Source organism: Carcharodon carcharias, chromosome 3, assembly GCF_017639515.1.
Source record: "Carcharodon carcharias isolate sCarCar2 chromosome 3, sCarCar2.pri, whole genome shotgun sequence".
NCBI classification, from domain to species: domain Eukaryota; kingdom Metazoa; phylum Chordata; class Chondrichthyes; order Lamniformes; family Lamnidae; genus Carcharodon; species Carcharodon carcharias.
This window is the reverse complement of record NC_054469.1, coordinates 224,125,787-224,147,749: the sequence shown is the minus strand read 5'-3', so window position 1 is coordinate 224,147,749 and position 21,963 is coordinate 224,125,787. Positions and strand designations below refer to the sequence as shown.

At 45.7% G+C, this 21,963-nt stretch overlaps 1 protein-coding gene across 7 annotated transcripts in view; it reads right to left on the bottom strand.

The window, feature by feature from the left end:
- Nucleotides 1–3,132: 3,132 nt before the first annotated feature.
- LOC121276489 overlaps nucleotides 3,133–21,963 on the bottom strand; it is a 64,252-nt gene continuing 45,421 nt past the window's right edge. For 6 of the 7 annotated variants that reach the window (XM_041184956.1, XM_041184958.1, XM_041184959.1 and 3 more), the window contains 4 exons: nucleotides 18,757–18,864; nucleotides 13,906–13,967; nucleotides 6,238–6,883; nucleotides 3,133–4,716 (listed from right to left, as the gene is read on the bottom strand). In XM_041184956.1, the coding sequence (XP_041040890.1) occupies nucleotides 4,229–4,716; nucleotides 6,238–6,883; nucleotides 13,906–13,967; nucleotides 18,757–18,864 (1,304 nt within the window). In that variant the 3' untranslated portion in view covers nucleotides 3,133–4,228. The remainder of the gene's footprint in view (nucleotides 4,717–6,237; nucleotides 6,884–13,905; nucleotides 13,968–18,756; nucleotides 18,865–21,963) is intronic. The other variant, XM_041184957.1, reaches the window with a different exon arrangement.

Genomic DNA, 21,963 nt, shown 5'->3' with positions numbered 1-21,963 from the left:
AGGAGTAGTGTCTTGTTTTGAACTAAGCTGTAGGTTTTAATATTTAAAATCGTGGACCAAATGAGATGAAATTCCTGCTTTGGTATGAGAATTGCAGTTACACTTCAAAAGGCTAAATGCATTACAGAAGGTGGAAAACACAGCAAGAAGAATGATCTGAAGTGTAAAAGGAATGGGCTATGAGAAAATGTTAACTGTTACATCCAAGTAAAATGAGAGGAGTCCAATGAAAAGTATCAATCGATACGGTGAATTGAGAAATTGTTTCAAGGTTAGTCAAGCCAGCAGAACAGAAGGACATTTATTTAAACTTCAGAGAAAAACAAGTGTATACTGTACTCACAAATGTTTGGTGTAATCTGACAGGTAAACTTGTGACATTATAGACAGTACAAGGAGGCTGAAATTACAATTGGAGACCAAAATGTGTGGGTTGAAATATTTGAGAGTCAATAAGTTGTATATACCTGTATTACACAGCATTTACAGCACGATCATTCAGTCCAACTGGTCCATGCTGGCATTTAAGCTCCACACGAGCTTCTTCTACCCCTTTTCATCCAACCCCATCAACATACTCTTCTATTTCTCTCCCCTTTGTGTGTTTATCTGGCTTCCCTTTAAAGGCATCAATGCTATTCCCCCCACCCCCCCACCGTGGTAATAAGTTCCATGTTCTAACAACGCTCTTGATAAAGAAGTTTCTCTTGGAAATCCTATTGGATTTATTCGTGACCATCTTATGTCCATGGCCCCCTGCTCTGTTCTCAACCGTAGATGGAAACAGCATCTTGACATTTACCCTATCAAGCCCTTTTAAAATTTTAAACGTCTCTATCAAGTCACTCTTCAGCCTTCCAATTTCCAGAGAAAAGAGCCTCAACCTGTTTGATCTTTCCTGATAATTCTAGCCTCTCAGTTCTGGTATCATCCTTGTGAATCTTCTTTGCACCTTCTCCGGTGCATCTATATCCTTTTTAGAATATGGACACCAAAAATATGAACAGTACTCTTAAGTGTAGTCTAATCAAGGTTGTTCTTCTTCCTAGGCAGTCCCTCGGGGGTCGAGGATGACTTGCTTCCACACTAACAATGTGTCCTCAGGTGACTGAAGAGTCCAATGCGTGACCTACAGTCCCTGTCACAGATGGGGCAGATGGTGGTAGGGGGAACGGGTGGGTGGGGTGCCCGGGTTGCCACCCATCCTTCCGCTGTCGACGCTTGGCTTCAGCTTGCCCTTAGCGATGAGACTTAAGGTGCTCAGCTCCTTCACAGCTGCCTTCCCTCCACTTCAAATGGTCTTAGGCCAGGGATTCAAGGATGTCGGTGGGGATGTTGCACTTTTTAAAGGAGGCTTTGAGGGTGTCCTCGAAGTGTTTACTCTGCCCTCCTGGGGCTCGCTTGCCGTGTCGAAGCCCCGAGTAGAGTGCTTGTTTCAGGAGTCTCGTGTCAGGCACACGGACGATATGGCCCTCCCAGCAGAGCTGATCGAATGTGATCAATGCTTCAATGCTGGGGATGTTGGCCTGAGCGAGAACACTGACGTTGGTGCGCCCATCCTACCAATGGATTTGCAAGATCTTGCAGAGGCAGCGCTGGTGGTACTTCCCCAGAGTTTTGGGATGCCTATTGTACATAGTCCATGTCTCTGAGCCACGTAGGAGGGTGGGTATCACCCATGTAGACCATGAGCGTGGTTCTGGATTCAAGGTCCTGGTCTTCAAACACTCTCTTCCTCGGGCAGCCGAAGGTTGCACTGGCACACTGAAGTTGGTGTTGAACCTCATCGTCGACGTCTGCCCTTGTTCACAGTAGTTTGGCACCATCCTCTGCCTGCTCCACAATGACATGCAAGCTGTGATCCTGACCAATGGATCCACCATGGACCAGGGTCAATCAAGGATGTGTCATCACACTGATGCTCTTCTCAGTCTTCCTTGCTGCAATGCTCCATCTCACCCTCAGCAAGCTCCCCGCTGGAGTGGAGCAAAACCACAGAACAAATGGAAACCTGTTCAACCTCTGCCTTCTGCAGGCCAGATCCTAGGCAGTCCCATCCTCTGTCATTGAACTACAGGATACAGACGATGCTTGCGCCTGCGTATACTTGGAGGCCAAGCTCCAAGTCATTGTCAACACCTTCACCGAGGTGTATGAGATCATGGGCCTTACACTAAGACAAAGGTCCTCTACCAACCTGCCCCCTCCACAACACACTGCTCCCCGGATATCAAAATCCACAATGAGGCCTTGGACAACATGGACCACTTTCCATACCTTGGGAGCCTACTGTCAAGGTTCTAGACATATTAGCACAATGTTTCTGCTTTTCAATTTCTTCTCTGTAGAAATGAAGTCCAGTGCTTTGTTTGCTTTATTTGAATGGCCTTATTAACCTCTGCTGCTGCATTTCGTGAGCAATTAATTCTTCTCATTTACAGGTCTTTAAGCACAATACATTGCTTCATAATTTCTCCTTTTTTCTGCATTATGGACCTTGGCATTTTCTTTAATTATTCTATCATGGGATGTAGGCATCACTGGCAAGGCCAGCATTTGTTGCCCATCCCTAATTGCCCTTGAACTGTGGCCTGCTAGGCCATTTCAGAGGGGCAGTTAAGAGTCAACCACATTGCTGCGGGTCTGGAGTCACATGTAGGCCAGACCAGGTAAGGACGGCAGATTTCCTTCCCTAAAGGACGTTAGTGAACCGGGTGGGTTTTTACAACAATTGATGGGAGTTGTCATGGTCACCATTACTGAGACTATATTCCAGATTTTATTAATTGGATTTAAGTTCCACCAGCTGCCATGGTGGGCTCTGAACCCATGGCCTAGAGCATTAGCCCGGGCTTCTGGATTACCAGTTCAGTGGCATTACCATTACACCACCAAAAAAATGCACTTCTCTAAACTCAAGTGATTTTTCTCTCTTTGACACTGGAGTCACTTGCTATGGAAGACTGGCATCACCTTGCCTCCTCGTAAGTCACTGTCTATAAGTGAAACCGAATGTCAAACGAGAAATTTTTGACATGCGTATTTACTTTTCCATTTCCAGATCTGAATCTTAAATACTCTACATCAAAGGGACTAAAGTCCATCAAGAAGACTCATGAAAAGCCAAGGCTGTATTTTTTAAATAAGTGAATCTTGTATTTAAACAGATAAACATAAAACAGATCTAACAACATATTTTTAATATAAAATAGATAGATGCAAATCCTTGGTGATTGAACATGTATGCTTTGTCCCCATTGTTTTACAGCAATACATTGTCAAATCTCTCTAGTTCAATTATATTCAATTTTATTATCCATCCCAAATTGTTGTATATAAGGGGCATTTTAATTCAATTTTTTTCTTGAAGCACAGTTAGTATAATCATTACCAGCAGATGGACCCATAGCTCAGTCCATTCTGTACAACCACTTTTCATCACTCTAGCCTTTTGTTTTAAAACCATGGTGGAAGACTCTCAAACTGTTAAGTCTCACGCCACTAAGCAGAAAGGCCTAAATTCCCGTTGCTCCTTAAGGGAAATGTTAATGATTGAATTATCCACATCTTTTCCAAATGCACATGCATCAATGCGTTTTTTTGGTATGAGCTACAACTTTCACAGAAGTACATTCCTATTTTGGTCATGAAAATTGGGTATAAAGAAAAGTACCTATAAAAATTGAGCATCCCCAATTTGAATTGGTTCACCGTTCAGAGCTGTGACATCAGTTTCCTATGCCCTAAACTCTGGAATTCTCTCCCTAAAACTCTCATCCTCTCTACCTCTCTCTCCTCATTTAAGATGCTCCGTAAAGCCTACTAGGCCATCTGTCCTACTACCTCCTTCTGTTTGGTAGTGCCCCTGTGAAGCACCTCGGAATGTTTTACAATGTTAAAGGTGCGATATAAATGCAAGTTGTTGGTGAAATGTGGCCTGCAATCTTTTAATGTCCTACAATCATTCTGTATTGTGAACAAAACTCTCTGTTGTTGACCTTGCCACAAATGAGGCTGAAAAGTAATTTCATTTGGCCATTTAGATACCAGAAAAAAAGTATCATTTTGATAAACATACAAAAAAACTAACATAATTTCCTTAACTTCCTCAATAAGCCAATAGCACCTCTCCCCGGATGTTAGTGTATAATCTCCAGTTATGTCTATGCAAAAGTCATATATAGTTCAGAATTTCAGTAAGACATTTTGATATGAAGAGTTCTACTCATTAATTCTCTTCTTTGCTGGGAAAATGTTCAGGTTTTCCATCTTCTTGCACAGGAATGAGTGTACTTCCTTTGGGATGCTCCTGACTCTCTTGCCTGACTGTTTTACTTGACAAGCTCAGACTTTCTTCCAAGCTTTTGCTGCTGTTTTGTTCCTGGATCGGAAGGTTCACTTTGTGGAGGTGAAGTCTGCTTTGTTCCTCTTGGACAGGGACGCACACAGTTTCCTTAAAATGTTGTTCTTGCACAGGGAATCCTGCATCAGTCTCAAAGTCACACTCGGCGCCTGGTTTCTCCTCCCTCAAGGGGAATCTATCATTTTCTCTGGGTGTTCCTTTCCTTCCAGGAAAGCCGGCTCTGTCATTCACCTCTCCCCTGCTGTCCTGCTCTGTCGTGTGATTCACTTTGACGATTACATTGAAAACGACCGAACCACCACCGACACTCAGCACCGGTTGGCCACTTGTCATATTCGTGCCGCAGGAAAAAGCTGTCAAGTTAAGTGGAAAGGAAGTTTAATACAGCATTTTACAGAACAATATTTTTTAGTTTTAAATACTTGAACCACTGAACCTGGTGCACATATGGCAGTACATTAGAAATGATCAGTAATTTAGAAGGGGTAAACACTTGGAACACAGATTTTTTGTTCTGGCATATGAAAAGAAGCTGTGTGCATGACTTCAGAGTATAAGGATGCAAAGAATAAACTGCATTGGGGAATTGAGAGAATTCGCTGTGAGGGAAATAAGTGCAAAGGAATGAGACACTTTTAGAAATAGATATTTGGTAACAATGAACACTACTGATATCAAGAACTGGGCCAAAATGAGTCCCAGGTTAAAATGAGTTAAGTAAAGAGGTAATGAGAAGTATAGGAGATAAAAGGCTAGAAATGACAAGTAGCATCAAGAATTTTGCCACTTGCAATTGTTGGGAGAAGCAGCAATAATAATGTGATTGAGATTGACTTCAGTCCACAACCTTGGCATTGGGAAATGAATTTCATGTGCTAAACTTCAACCAAGGTTGAGAACAGCATAATTTCTGGGAGGAGAGAGCATATTATTGAGCTGATACATTGGATGTCCAACGTATTCATTACGTCCATGGAGCTTGGGTTTTACAGATGCGGGGTCATTTGTAGCAATTCTGGAGTACACAAGATTTCTGTAGCATTGGGAACTGTTGTGAAACACAACCACTAGCATGGACCTGTTCGGTTGAATGGCCCATTTCTCTTCTGTAATACTTTGTATAAGAACTATTTTTCTCACGAAATTGTGCCAGATATACATAATTTGCTAAGTACAGGGCCGTCTCACTGTCATTTCCAGTGCTTAATTATCTTCTAATTGTAGTGCATGTTTCTCTAGAGGGTTAGTGCTGCTCTCTTTTTCAATGAACAGGTCATTGTGTGGGAACAATACTGTGGGTAATCAAAGACAGTGAGTTTTCCCAGAAAATTTTAAGTGGCCCACAGTTTCCCTGTGAATTGGGTATCCAGGTTAAGACAAAATAAAATGGCACTGCAGGTGAGTGAGAAGTAAAAGCTATTTTACCTCTACACAACAAGCAGTTGATCAAACTGGAACTTCTAGGATAGAACATTCATTGAGAATCAAGTATAACCAGTTAACACACTCACACTCATAAGGACTAGCTCTCAAGATGAAGGGTCAGCCATTTTGAGCCGAGGTGAGGGAAAAACCTCTTCACTGAGTGGGCTCTGAATCTTGGGAATTCCTTCCCTCAGAGGGTTGTGGATGCTCAGCTGCTGAGTATATTCAAGATCGATAAACTATTGAACACAAAGGAAATCGAGGGATATAGAGAGAGGGTGGGAAGGTGAGTTGATGTAGAAGATAAACTACAGTAGGAAAAGTGAAGCAAGCTCATGGAGCCATACGGCTCACTCTTATTCCTATTTCTTATGATCGATACCACATTCCTATGTGCTTTTCTTTTAAGAAAAGATGTTAATGTACTTAAGATAAAGAGGTTAACTCACCAGATGGTGTTGAATTTCCTGACTTGTGACTGTTTTCATCACCTGGATTTGAGTGATCAGAGTCTGTGTTGTTCGGACTGTCTCTATCGGTATTGTCAGACCTCTGACAGTTGCTGCGACAGTTACTTTGATGACTTGTATGACCATCATACTTTAGAGTATGACCTTTGTTTGACTGTCTGTAAGGCAATGGAGCTGTTCTGCCTGAGATCGGAGTACTACAACATGTTTGTGTTTGGACACTTTTGATATTGTTCCTTTCTTGCTTGGATGAATTATGGTGAATTGACTCTTCCACCTTATACGCTGCAGGCAACAGGGGATTCATTGAATTTCCTGCCCTTAGGTCTTCTAAATGCTTTGCACTGGAGACTTCTCCTCCATTTCCAATGGAGTATTTACTTTCTGGATTCTCTCTTGGGATCCTTGGGGAATGTGCGGCACTATGCAGGGGCTCAACTTCACAGAAAGGCTTCAAAGCGTAGCTACAATCGGGATGCTCTGCAAATGTGTAGAATATGGAGCCACTGGCCTGATCAATTGCCTTCTCCGGATACTTGGGTGGTATAAACAACTCACTCTCTCGATCCCAGTCATGATTATCACTTGGCAACTTACCAATCGCTTGATCAGCAGGTGGATTTCCCTTGAAAAGTAATGGAAAATCTTCAGACACGCGGTGATAGGAAAAGCACAAATAAGCTGAAGGAAAGCAATAAATTTGACTGCTTTGTGTGTGTCTAACAGCAAAACCACAAAGGAACAGATTTAAATTTGTTTGGCCAATTTTGCTCTTTCAATGTCCAAAATTAACGTCACAAATTCACTCAGAGCTTTAGAAATTCATTTAAGGCTGATTGACTTGAAATACTAACAGTGTTCCTTCTACAACATAAACATTTACTGGTGCAAGGATAAACAATGCCATCTGAATACATGCATGCTCACTGATATCCAATTCCAGTACATTTAAGGATCATTGCCCCATTAATTATCTATGGACAACAGGGAGAAGCAGTAACACCTCCCCTTGGTAACACGCTCAAAAGGGTTGTTGAAAGGGGTATAAAGATGGCATGGTGTACTGCACCATGTTAAGCATAAAACAGTAGGAAGTGCCATTCCAGATATTTTGGATACTAAAGGAATCAAGGGCGATGCGGTTGGTGCAGGAAGATGGAGTTAAGGTAGACCAGTTATTGTCTTTGAATGGCAGAGCAGGCTCAAAGGACTGAGTGGCCTATAGCTGCTCTCAATTCTTATGTTCAAAATGCCCCATTATTGTTCTCATCATGAATTACTTGCTACCGCTAGGGAGGCTGTGGCATAGTGGTATTGTCACTAGATTAGCATTCAAGATCTCTGGGGTAATGCTTGGGTTCAAATCCCACCAAGGCAGGTGGTGAAATTTGAATCCAATAAAAGTCTGGAATTAAACCATTGCCGATGTTGTAATAAAAACCCATCTGGTTCACTAATGTCCCTTTAGGGAAGGGAAATCTACCATCCTTACCTGGTCTGGCCCTACATGTGGTTGACTCTTAGATGCCCCTTGAACAAGGGCAATTAGGGATGGCTTAGCCAGTGATGCCCACATCCCATGACAGAATAAAAAAAGCCACGACTTATTGAATGTAGGAGCAGGTTTGAGGGGTGGTCATATCTGGAGATGGATCTAGACCAGGCTTGTCCAACATTCAGCCTGTGAAGCCTCTCTCTGTGGTCCCCGAGCCAGTTTTCAAAATTCCAGTCAAACAGATGAGTTTCAATGAAAGATCCTGCAAGGAACTGCTCCTCCATCAGCAGCAAACACAGAAGAGAAATAGTCTCTGATTGCAGGAGCAGCGAACACCAGCATTGGTGAGTGTGCTGAGGGCGAGGGAAATGAACGTGAGTCCGGGGAGCTAGGAGCATTGGGCCCGTGGAGGGGTGAGTTTTGGTGGCCCAGAGGGCGAAGCCATGTCATGATGAGTATATGGGAGTGAGAGTGTGTGTCTGAATGAGTGTGGGCGAGAGTGAGAGTGTGACTTAGTGAGTGTGGGGGGAGAACTGAGAGCGTGTGACTGAGTAAATGTGGGGGGGGGGGAAGAGTGTGTGTGAGTGAGGGAGTGTGACTGAGTGAGTGTGGGGGGGAGAGAGAGTGCGACCTAGTGAGTGTGGGGGTGACTGAGGGAGTGTGACTGAGTGAGTATGGGGATGAGTGAGGGAGTGTGACTGAGTGAGTGTGGGGGGTAGTGAGAGTGTGACTGAATAAGTGTGGGTGGTGAGTGAGGGAGTATGACTGAGTGAGGGAGGGAGTGTGACTGAGTGTGGGGGTGAGTGAGGGAGTGTGACTGAGTGAGTGTGGGGGTGAGTGAGGGAGTGTGACTGAGTGAGTATGGGGGGTGAGGGAGGGAGTGTGACTGAGTGAGTGTGGGGGTGAGTGAGGGAGTGTGACTGAGTGAATGTGGGGGTGAGTGAGGGAGTGTGACTGAGTGAGTGTGGGGGGTGAGTGAGGGAGTGTGACTGAGTGAGTGTGGGGGGTGAGTGAGGGAGTGTGACTGAGTGAGTGTGGGGGTGAGTGAGGGAGTGTGGGGTTGAGTGAGGGAGTGTGGGGTTGAGTGAGGGAGTGTGGGGTTGAGTGAGGGAGTGTGGGGTTGAGTGAGGGAATGTGACTGAGTGAGTGTGGGGGTGAGTGAGGGAGTGTGACTAAGTGAGTGTGGGGGGTAGTGAGAGTGTGACTGAGTGAGTGTGGGGGTGAGTGAGGGAGTGTGACTGAGTGAATGTGGGGGTGAGTGAGGGAGCGTGACTGAGTGAGTGTGGGGGGTGAGTGAGGGAGTGTGACTGAGTGAGTGTGGGGGGTGAGTGAGGGAGTGTGACTGAGTGAGTGTGGGGGTGAGTGAGGGAGTGTGGGGTTGAGTGAGGGAGTGTGACTGAGTGAGTGTGGGAGTGAGTGAGGGAGTGTGACTGAGTGAGTGTGGGGGGTGAGGGAGGGAGTGTGACTGAGTGAGTGTGGGGGCGAGTGAGGGAATGTGAGTGAGTGAGTGTGGGGGTGAGTGAGGGAGTGTGACTGAGTGAGTGTGGGAGTGAGTGAGGGAGTGTGGGGTTGAGTGAGGGAGTGTGACTGAGTGAGTGTGGGGGTGAGTGAGGGAGTGTGACTGAGTGAGTGTGGGGGTGAGTGAGGGAGTGTGGGGTTGAGTGAGTGTGGGGGTGAGTGAGGGAGTGTGACTGAGTGAGTGTGGGGGTGAGTGAGGGAGTGTGGGGTTGAGTGAGGGAGTGTGACTGAGTGAGTGTGGGGTTGAGTGAGGGAGTGTGACTGAGTGAGTGTGGGGGTGAGTGAGGGAGTGTGGGGTTGAGTGAGGGAGTGTGACTGAGTGAGTGTGGGGGTGAGTGAGGGAGTGTGACTGAGTGAATGTGGGGGTGAGTGAGGGAGTGTGACTGAGTGAGTGTGGGGGTGAGTGAGGGAGTGTGGGGTTGAGTGAGGGAGTGTGACTGAGTGAGTGTGGGGGTGAGTGAGGGAGTGTGACTGAGTGAGTGTGGGGGTGAGTGAGGGAGTGTGACTAAGTGAGTGTGGGGGGTAGTGAGAGTGTGACTGAGTGAGTGTGGGGGTGAGTGAGGGAGTGTGGGGGTGAGTGAGGGAGTGTGACTGAGTGACTGTGGGGGTGAGTGAGGGAGTGTGGGGGTGAGTGAGGGAGTGTGACTGAGTGAGTGTGGGAGTGAGTGAGGGAGTGTGACTGAGTGAGTGTGGGGGGTGAGTGAGGGATTGTGACTGAGCGAGTGTGGGGGGTGAGTGAGGGAGTGTGGGGTTGAGTGAGGGAGTGTGACTGAGTGTGGGAGTGAGTGAGGGAGTGTGACTGAGTGAGTGTGGGGGGTGAGTGAGGGAGTGTGACTGAGTGAGTGTGGGAGTGAGTGAGGGAGTGTGACTGAGTGAGTGTGGGGGGTGAGTGAGGGAGTGTGACTGAGTGAGTGTGGGGGGTGAGTGAGGGAGTGTGAGTGAGTGAGTGTGGGGAGTGAGTGAGGGAGTGTGACTGAGTGAGTGTGGGGGGTGAGGGAGGGAGTGTGACTGAGTGAGTGTGGGGGCGAGTGAGGGAGTGTGACTGAGGGAGTGTGGGGGTGAGTGAGGGAGTGTGGGGTTGAGTGAGGGAGTGTGACTGAGTGAGTGTGGGAGTGAGTGAGGGAGTGTGACTGAGTGAGTGTGGGGGGTGAGGGAGGGAGTGTGACTGAGTGAGTGTGGGGGCGAGTGAGGGAGTGTGACTGAGTGAGTGTGGGGGTGAGTGAGGGAGTGTGGGGTTGAGTGAGGGAGTGTGACTGAGTGAGTGTGGGAGTGAGTGAGGGAGTGTGACTGAGTGAGTGTGGGGGGTGAGGGAGGGAGTGTGACTGAGTGAGTGTGGGGGCGAGTGAGGGAAGGTGACTGAGTGAGTGTGGGGTTGAGTGAGGGAGTGTGACTGAGTGAGTGTGGGAGTGAGTGAGGGAGTGTGGGGTTGAGTGAGGGAGTGTGACTGAGTGAGTGTGGGGGTGAGTGAGGGAGTGTGACTGAGTGAATGTGGGGGTGAGTGAGGGAGTGTAACTGAGTGAGTGTGGGGGTGAGTGAGGGAGTGTGGGGTTGAGTGAGGGAGTGTGACTGAGTGAGTATGGGGGTGAGTGAGGGAGTGTGACTGAGTGAGTGTGGGGGGTGAGTGAGGGAGTGTGACTGAGTGAGTGTGGGGGTGAGTGAGGGAGTGTGGGGTTGAGTGAGGGAGTGTGACTGAGTGAGTGTGGGAGTGAGTGAGGGAGTGTGACTGAGTGAGTGTGGGGGGTGAGTGAGGGAGTGTGACTGAGTGAGTGTGGGGGGTGAGTGAGGGAGTGTGACTGAGTGAGTGTGGGGGTGAGTGAGGGAGTGTGGGGTTGAGTGAGGGAGTGTGACTGAGTGAGTGTGGGAGTGAGTGAGGGAGTGTGACTGAGTGAGTGTGGGGGGTGAGGGAGGGAGTGTGACTGAGTGAGTGTGGGGGCGAGTGAGGGAGTGTGACTGAGTGAGTGTGGGGGTGAGTGAGGGAGTGTGGGGTTGAGTGAGGGAGTGTGACTGAGTGAGTGTGGGAGTGAGTGAGGGAGTGTGACTGAGTGAGTGTGGGGGGTGAGGGAGGGAGTGTGACTGAGTGAGTGTGGGGGCGAGTGAGGGAAGGTGACTGAGTGAGTGTGGGGTTGAGTGAGGGAGTGTGACTGAGTGAGCGTGGGAGTGAGTGAGGGAGTGTGGGGTTGAGTGAGGGAGTGTGACTGAGTGAGTGTGGGGTTGAGTGAGGGTGTGTGGGGTTGAGTGAGGGAGTGTGACTGAGTGAGTATGGGGGGTGAGTGAGGGAGTGTGACTGAGTGAGTGTGGGGGGTGAGTGAGGGAGTGTGACTGAGTGAGTGTGGGGGTGAGTGAGGGAGTGTGGGGTTGAGTGAGGGAGTGTGACTGAGTGAGTGTGGGAGTGAGTGAGGGAGTGTGACTGAGTGAGTGTGGGGGGTGAGTGAGGGAGTGTGACTGAGTGAGTGTGGGGGGTGAGTGAGGGAGTGTGACTGAGTGAGTGTGGGGGTGAGTGAGGGAGTGTGGGGTTGAGTGAGGGATTGTGACTGAGTGAGTGTGGGAGTGAGTGAGGGAGTGTGACTGAGTGAGTGTGGGGGGTGAGGGAGGGAGTGTGACTGAGTGAGTGTGGGGGCGAGTGAGGGAAGGTGACTGAGTGAGTGTGGGGTTGAGTGAGGGAGTGTGACTGAGTGAGCGTGGGAGTGAGTGAGGGAGTGTGGGGTTGAGTGAGGGAGTGTGACTGAGTGAGTGTGGGGGTGAGTGAGGGAGTGTGACTGAGTGAATGTGGGGGTGAGTGAGGGAGTGTGACTGAGTGAGTGTGGGGGTGAGTGAGGGAGTGTGGGGTTGAGTGAGGGAGTGTGACTGAGTGAGTGTGGGAGGTTGGGGAAGGAGTGCGAGTCTGCCTTGTGACCAATTTTAGATTTCTCACTCACTCTCACCACCACACCGACACATTCACAAGCACCTACTCACAGTGAGTGAGGTTAAATAAGTGAGCACCCTGAGATTGGAGTGAGCTGGACACACACACAGCCTGACCCTCTCACACTCTAGTCATCTTTATGAATTACTCTCTTTTAAATTAACAATTTATTGTTATGATATTGCTGTACTTCTGCTCAGCAATTGTTTCTTTCCTTAAAACCTTAACTTCTTTTTGAGATTCAGTTTATTGTTGTTTCAAATCGTGGGTGATATTGTCCATGCCCGCTGGCATTGGGCGTGCTTGGCGGCAAGAGCAGACAATATGGCGAGAAGGCCAGAAATCAGCTTCACGGCATCATGAAACCAGTTTGCGATCGTCCATCATCGGACGGCGGGAACCTCTTTGCAATACGTTTGCATTTCATTATAAGGCCAGCCCGCTGGACTCAACCCCCCCCAGCTGGATCATTCGCCCATGTTGACATGATTGCACATTGACGTATTTCACAACTGCACATAAGTGACATGCACCTGGCGAGCTGCACTTCGCTCGGGACTCCGATGTTTGTTTGCCTACTTTGCTTTGGGTAGCACTCACAGTCATCAGTGCCAGGCTTCACAGGCAGCACCACATCACCTTTAGGGGGGCTTATGGGCAGGTCTCTACCTACCAGACCAGCCATAAGGCTGCAGGGCTAGGGCTTGCTTAGGGAAGGGGGAGAAGTGGCCTCCGGCAAGGGAAGAGGCTGCAGGGTGAGGGCTGTACTGGGGGAGGGGGGTATCCCAGGGTGTGTGTGGGGGGCACATGTTGATCAGTGCAAGTGGCCTCAAGATGGTGAGGGCTGAGGAGGCAGTCTCCAGAGGAGATGAGGCCAGATGGAGATGTGAGGGTGTGTGTGAGAGAGTGAGTGGTGATGTCCCTTGAGCTGGCAGTGAGTGAGATGCCAGTGAATGTGTGATGGGCCTCTGAATGTGTGAGTTTAGAGTGATGAGATGGTTGCCTTACCCTGGGGGCACGGATGAGATCATTCACCCTCTATTGGCACTGGATGGACAACCTCTTTTGTGCAGCACTGGCACTGTCAGAAATCGGGTGGGGGGGTGTGGGTGTGTGCAGTGTGTTCAAATTGAGTGCAGACTGAAGGATGATTGTTGTCTCTCATTGCTGGTGTTAAGTTTCCTTCATGAGGTTAGTTTGGGAGCTCTTTACTCAGATTCCAGTGGGTACCAGCACAAATCCAAAAAAAAACTGTCCCTGATTCAGTGTTAATTGCAACCCACCCAGGTTAGCTGCAAAATAGCAGGCATGGGAATCGGAACAATAACACACTGACACACTAAGGGACTGCTCATTCGAGAGGGAAGATTCGGAATACAAAGTACAGGGATACCTGAGGGTGTTCATTATTGACTGAAATGGAAAATTGGAAGATATACCCCTCCTGAGCCTTTTGGTCAGTTTAGGAGGATTTTTTTTGCCAAGTAGTTCAGTATAACAACACCAGAAAGCTGATAGTCAAATTTAATTATTATAGTAAACTGAAAATTAGACTGAGAACTACTGTAATGGTTCAGGTCTTTCCTTTTATAATACTAGTAGATGGTGTGGCAAAGCAATTTCCTTTACATGAAGTGAATTTGAGGGGCTCTATTATCCATTATTTAACAAATGTCTAGGCTGGTTTTTCAGTTCTACAGTTCACTGTAAATTTTTTTTTTAAACTCACCTCATTTCTCTTTTGACTCCGAACGCTGCACCAGGCATCAGCAATTCTCTGTCGAACACAATCTGCATGCAAAGGTAACATGTTACTGTCAAGTACCAGTTTATGATACAGTGTCAGAAGCAGGAGAGCTGAATAGCAATTCTTATTTTCCCATAAAGCCAATTTCATTTTTATTATGAGACAGAGACAGAATAAAAAAATTACCCTTGATTTATGCAATTACAACTGGGGCAGTAAACCCAATGAACTACCATTACTGGTGTAATAGCCTCAATAAACTATCACCACTGATGCAACAAACTGAATTAACGATAAACCACACAACAACAGGGGTCAGCAAAGGTCTACCTTCCAGAGTGAAACCTCCTGAGATCAGTGTTTCTCCTACAATATATTTGACACATTTAGCTTTAGTGGAAATTCCATTTGCGCTCGCAGATGGGGCTTCGACCGAACATCTGACCACTTCACAGCAGCAGAGTGGTAACATGCCCTGAGAAAATTACCTGGCAATCAACCTTACAAAATATTGTAATATAAGGATCTGGTACATGTAGGGTTACTGTCGTCCGAGTACATACCAGCATACAAAATAGGAGCAGAAGTAGGCCATTTGGCCCCTCGAGCCTGCTCCACCATTCAATAGAATCATGGCTGATCTGTTTGTGTTTCTAATTCCACATTCCCATCTACCCCTGATGACCTTTGATTCTTTTGCCTAACAAGAATCTGTCTACCTCCGCACAAGTTCAAAAAACTGTCCCTGATTCAGTTTTAAAGATATTCAATGACCCCACCTGCACCACCTTCTAAGGCAGAGAGTTCCAAAGTCACACAACCCTCTGAGAGAAAAAAATTCTCCTCATCTCTACCCTAAAAGGGTGACCCCTAATTTTACAACAGTGCTTCCTAGTTCTAGAATCACCCATAAGAGGGAACATCCTTTCTATGTCCATCTTGTCAAGACTGTTCAGGATCTTATATACTTTAGTCAAGTCACCCCTCACTCTTCTAAACTCCAGTGGAAACAAGCCCAGCCTGTCCAACCTATCCTCATAAGACAACCAAGTACATAACCACACAGTGATGTAAGAGAGCACATGACCCACGCCCAGGGTCAGGCTAGTGTTGGGCAGAGCCATGTGTATCAGCAAACATGGAGGCAGTTCCTATCCTGTATGCTTTACTGTATATTTGTAAATAAGTCTTGATTGACTCTTAGAACTGAAGTTCACCTATGCATGACTACGAAGACTTCGTCACACCAATTGAACTGTATCCAACACTGTACAACAAATATTACCCCACACTGTATCCAACACCGTACGACAAATATTACCCCACACTGTATCCAACACAGTACGACAAATATTACCCCACACTATATCCAACACCGTATGACAAATATTACCCCACACTGTATCCAACACCGTACGACAAATATTACCCCACACTGTATCCAACACCGTACGACAAATATTACCCCACACTGTATCCAACACCGTATGACAAATATTACCCCACACTGTATCCAACACCGTACGACAAATATTACCCCACACTGTATCCAACACCGTACGACAAATATTACCCCACACTATATCCAACACCGTATGACAAATATTACCCCACACTGTATCCAACACCGTATGACAAATATTACCCCACACTGTATCCAACACCGTACGACAAATATTATCCCACACCGTATCCAACACCGTACGACAAATATTACCCCACACCGTATCCAACACCGTACGACAAATATTACCCCACACAGTATCAACACCGTACGACAAATATTACCCCACACCGTATCCCACACCGTACAAATATTACCCCACACCGTATCCCACACCGTACAACAAATATTACCCCACACTGTTTCCCACACCGTACAACAAATATTACCCCACACTGTATCCAACACCGTACAACAAATATTACCCCACACTGTATCCAACACCGTACGACAAATATTACCCCACACTGTATCCAACACCGTACGACAAATATTACCCCACACTGTATCCCACACCGTACAACAAATATTACCCCACACTGTATCCAACACCGTACAACAAATATTACCCCACACTGTATCCAACACCGAACGACAAATATTACCCCACACTGTATCCCACACCGTACAACAAATATTACCCCACACTGTATCCAACACCGTACAACAAATATTACCCCACACTGTATCCAACACCGTACGACAAATATTACCCCACACTGTATCCAACACCGTACGACAAATATTACCCCACACTGTATCCAACACCGTACTACAAATATTACCCCACACTGTATCCAACACCGTACGACAAATATTACCCCACACTGTATCCAACACCGTACAAATATTACCCCACACTGTATCCAACACCGTACGACAAATATTACCCCACACTGTATCCCACACCGTACAACAAATATTACCCCACACTGTATCCAACACCGTACGACAAATATTACCCCACACTGTATCCAACACCGTACGACAAATATTACCCCACACTGTATCCCACACCGTACGACAAATATTACCCCACACTGTATCCCACACTGTACAACAAATATTACCCCACACTGTATCCAACACCGTACAACAAATATTACCCCACACTGTATCCAACACCATACAACAAATATTACCCCACACTGTATCCAACACCGTACAACAAATATTACCCCACACTGTATCCAACACCGTACGACAAATATTACCCCACACTGTATCCAACACCGTACAACAAATATTACCCCACACTGTATCCAACACCGTACGACAAATATTACCCCACACTGTATCCAACACCGTACGACAAATATTACCCCACACTGTATCCAACACCGTACGACAAATATTACCCCATACTGTATCCAACACCGTACAACAAATATTACCCCACACTGTATCCAACACCGTACAAATATTACCCCACACTGTATCCAACACCGTACAACAAATATTACCCCACACTGTATCCAACACCGTACGACAAATATTACCCCACACTGTATCCCACACCGTACAACAAATATTACCCCACACTGTATCCAACACCGTACGACAAATATTACCCCACACTGTATCCCACACCGTACAAATATTACCCCACACTGTATCCCACACCGTACAACAAATATTACCCCACACTGTATCCAACACCGTACAAATATTACCCCACACTGTATCCCACACCGTACAACAAATATTACCCCACACTGTATCCAACACCGTACGACAAATATTACCCCACACTGTATCCCACACCGTGCAACAAATATTACCCCACACTGTATCCAACACCATACGACAAATATTACCCCACACTGTATCCAACACCGTATGACAAATATTACCCCACACTGTATCCAACACCGTACGACAAATATTACCCCACACTGTATCCAACACCGTACGACAAATATTACCCCACACTGTATCCCACACCGTACGACAAATATTACCCCACACTGTATCCAACACCGTACGACAAATATTACCCCACACTGTATCCAACACCGTACGACAAATATTACCCTACACTGTATCCCACACCGTACAACAAATATTACCCCACACTGTATCCCACACCGTACGACAAATATTACCCCACACTGTATCCAACACCGTACGACAAATATTACCCTACACTATATCCAACACCGTACGACAAATATTACCCCACACCGTATCCAACACCGTACGACAAATATTGCCCCACACTGTATCCAACACCGTACAAATATTATCCCACACTGTATCCAACACCGTACAACAAATATTACCCCACACTGTATCCCATACCGTACGACAAATATTACCCCACACTGTATCCCACACCGTACAACAAATATTACCCCACACTGTATCCCACACCGTACGACAAATATTACCCCACACTGTATCCAACACCGTACGACAAATATTACCCTACACTATATCCAACACCGTACGACAAATATTACCCCACACCGTATCCAACACCGTACGACAAATATTACCCTACACTATATCCAACACCGTACGACAAATATTACCCCACACTGTATCCCACACCGTACGACAAATATTACCCCACACTGTATCCCACACCGTACGACAAATATTACCCCACACTGTATCCAACACCGTACGACAAATATTACCCTACACTATATCCAACACCGTACGACAAATATTACCCCACACCGTATCCAACACCGTACGACAAATATTGCCCCACACTGTATCCAACACCGTACGACAAATATTATCCCACACTGTATCCCACACCGTACGACAAATATTACCCCACACTGTATCCAACACCGTACGACAAATATTACCCCACACTGTATCCCACACCGTACAACAAATATTACCCCACACTGTATCCCATACCGTACGACAAATATTACCCCACACTGTATCCCACACCGTACGACAAATATTACCCCACACTGTATCCAACACCGTACGACAAATATTACCCTACACTATATCCAACACCGTACGACAAATATTACCCCACACCGTATCCAACACCGTACGACAAATATTGCCCCACACTGTATCCAACACCGTACGACAAATATTACCCCACACCGTATCCAACACCGTACGACAAATATTACCCCACACTGTATCCAACACCGTACGACAAATATTACCCCACACTGGCGAATATAAGTCTACACACTCAAGACAGAGAACGTAACAGCCGAAGATTTCCTCAGTTGCAGAGCGTGCAGTTCTGAGGAATTTCCTGGTCACAGTGGAAGACATGTCTAAATTTAGAATTTTTTTAGTAACTTGCGACATCGTTTGAAGCCATCTGAATGATCTCAAAATACCTGTAAGAGCTGTCAGAGTCTTTCTGTGGAATATTAAGGCACAGATAAACAATATGATTACTCCACATCCACATGCAAGGCCCACAGTGATTGCCAGTATTGAACCATCTATAATTAAAGGATAAAACACAGTCACAGTAAGATTCTAACTGAATATCCATTACTAACACATAGTAATTCCTCAGATATATTGACTAAATCATCAAGTACACCACAACATTGCAGCTGATGGAACAACACATTCTTTTAATCCCCTTCATGTCAGATTTAGAGATAACTAACCATCGTCTGATAAAGTACTAGCTGAGGTTTTAAGTATGACAGTGCTCTGAAATGACTGCTATTATTCAATGGTAATTGGACGGAGAAGGCTTGTCCTTATAGAATAATGAAAGTCATATTTTTGTAATTTGCAACCGATAACAAGATCACATTAATAGCATAAATGCATTTTGTATCGCGCACATTAATTTTCTGATGCATTTTATAAGATTAGAAATACAGGGTAACAAACAACATAGAACAAAACTGGAGTCTGTCTCTGTTCCCAATAACCACTAAGGGTGCAGATTTCTTACAATTGTATCAGATTTCACCCCTGACTCATCAATATAGATTTTAACAGATCCCTTGCAGCATTGGTCTTAGCAAACTACACTGTTTTATAAAGACAAGAACAATACACTGTATGATGAACAATGTTATTCAGCCGCCAAAAGTGGAGTGTGGTTAATTCTTTAAGGGCTGGACACAGCCTGAGAACATTCGGAGTCTAATTTTTGTTTGGTCAGGGAACTTTGCAGAGTGGGGTTTGCTCATCCGTTTTGGGTTACAATTTAGTTTTTTAATTTTAATGGTAAATTCACTTAAACTTAACAAAAGAATAAGATGCCATATAGCATAATGTCCATTAAAGCTTCTGACGTGACTGTGAGCAGAATCATTAGAAATTTGGTAGCCTAAATCAGTGTGCAATAGGCACAGCACTCCAAATGCTGCGTGCTAGAATACGGAGGGTAATTTTTAACTTCAGTAAAGCAAATTGCCTTTATACAGAGGGTTTCTAAGTCAAATGCTATAATGTTGATGAAATATTAGCACAAGTCCTGCAGAAATTTCTCTTTTTTTGGCATTTTCACAGCTTTTCTACTTAAGCTATCCTCTAGCGAGGCCTCTGCTTGTTTGGGCTTTAAATATGACACACTACATGCCCTATCTGACTTGCTGTAGTCATGTAACCTCTGCCAAGGGAAGCTCTGCAAGTGGCCATTTTACAATCAGTTCAATACAGACTCTCACTCCAAAAGCACTGCAGTCATTGAACTTGAAACATGGTGTCAGAGGTGGATTTAGGACAGAATTTTGAAACCCTGAAAATGTTGCAGGCAAGCCACAGCTCAGAAAGGCACACAGGAATGTTCAAATCTGCTAAAAGCTGCTACAAAAGGACAAGGAAATATTGCAACTGAAGATGCCTGAAGTCGAGTACATAAGTCATGTACTGACAGCAAAAGGTCTTTGCCCAGATTCTGAAAAAGTGGGAGCTGCAGCAGCGACACAGCAACCAACAGGTGTGAAAGCAGTGCAACAATTCGTTGGATTCGTGAACCATCTGGCAAAATTATAGTCCAGTTTGTCGTCGGAGTGTGAATCATTATGCAAGCTCACTGCCAAGGAGGTGCAATGTTATTGGGGGCACCGACCAAGAAGCAGCTTTCACTAAAATCAAACAACTAATGACAACAATGCCACAGCTGAAGTGCAGCTACGTTAATGAAGGAGTCAACCTGCAGTGTGACACCAGTGAGACAGGTCTTGGTGTAGCCTTAGTGCAGCAAGGACAATTAGTTGCATTTGCATCCAGGGCACTAATGCAAACAGACAACACTACGCTCAGATCGAGAAAGAGTACTTGGCTACAGTGTTTGCTTGTGAGCATTTTCATCAATACCTGCTTGGGAGAGACAAAGTCACAGTGGAGTCCGACCACAAGCCACTTCAAAGCATTTTTCTAAAACCGCTACTATCTGCTCCAAAGAGTCTGCAAAGAATGTTACTTCATTTACAGAGATTATCATCCGGATATGACATACAAGCAAGGGACACAGATGTACATTGCTGGCATGCTGTCGAGAGCAGCACTCTCAATGAAAAAAGTTGAGGAAGCTACAACAGAATGTGAAATCTTCCAGATTCAGTGTGAGGCAGCAGCTAGACCTGATCTGGAAGCCATCAACCCGACAGAGACAGTGAATCTGACAGACAAGCGCCTTGCTCAAATCAAGCAAATTAGACAAGATGCAACTCTCCAAGTGCTACAAGGAGTAGTGATGAAAGGATGGTCTGAGAGTGTCAAGAACACACCTGTGGTCACAAGAGTATATTGGGCACACCAAAATGAAACAACATCACATGTTGGCATCTTGTACAAAGGAAATAGAGTCATCATACCTAAGGAGATGAGAGATGAGATGCTGAAGCGCATCAAGGAATTGAATCAAGTCAAGGCAAGAGAAGTGCTCTATTGGCCAAACGTGAGCAATGAAATTAAAGACTACATTGGCCAGTGCAGTGCTCATAACGAGTTCCAAGCTAAACAAGCTAGGAAGCCTCTGATGACACATGACATCCCAGGCAGACCATGGATGAAGATGGAGTGGACCTCTTCACCATAGCAGGGACTGATTATCTTATCACTGTCAACTACTCTTCTGACTACTGGGAGGTAAACCAGCTGACTTCAACAACAAGAGGAGAGATAGTAGAATGCCTGAAAGTACACTTCCGTCATTATGGCATTCCAGACTTTGTCATGAGTGACAATGGCCCTCTGTTCACAAATGAAGAATTCAGCCATTTTACAAAGGATTGGGAAATTGAACACCACACCTTATCTCTGCACTATCCCCGCTCAAGTGGAAAGGTTGAGGCGGCAGTGAAAATCGCCAAATGAATCATCAAGAAATCAAGCAAATCTAGCATAAGTGTATACAAGGCAATCCTTGAGTGGAGAAATACCTGACTGAAGGTATGGATAGTAGTCCAGTTCAAAGACTAAGGTCACATTGCACACAAACAAGTCTTCCAATAGCAAAAAAGCTACTGGAACTAGAAGTAGTAACAGGCGTGAGTGAAAAAATTAAGGTGAAATGGCAGAAAACCAAATTTCATTTTGACACAACTGTCAAACCACCGCCAGTTAGGGCA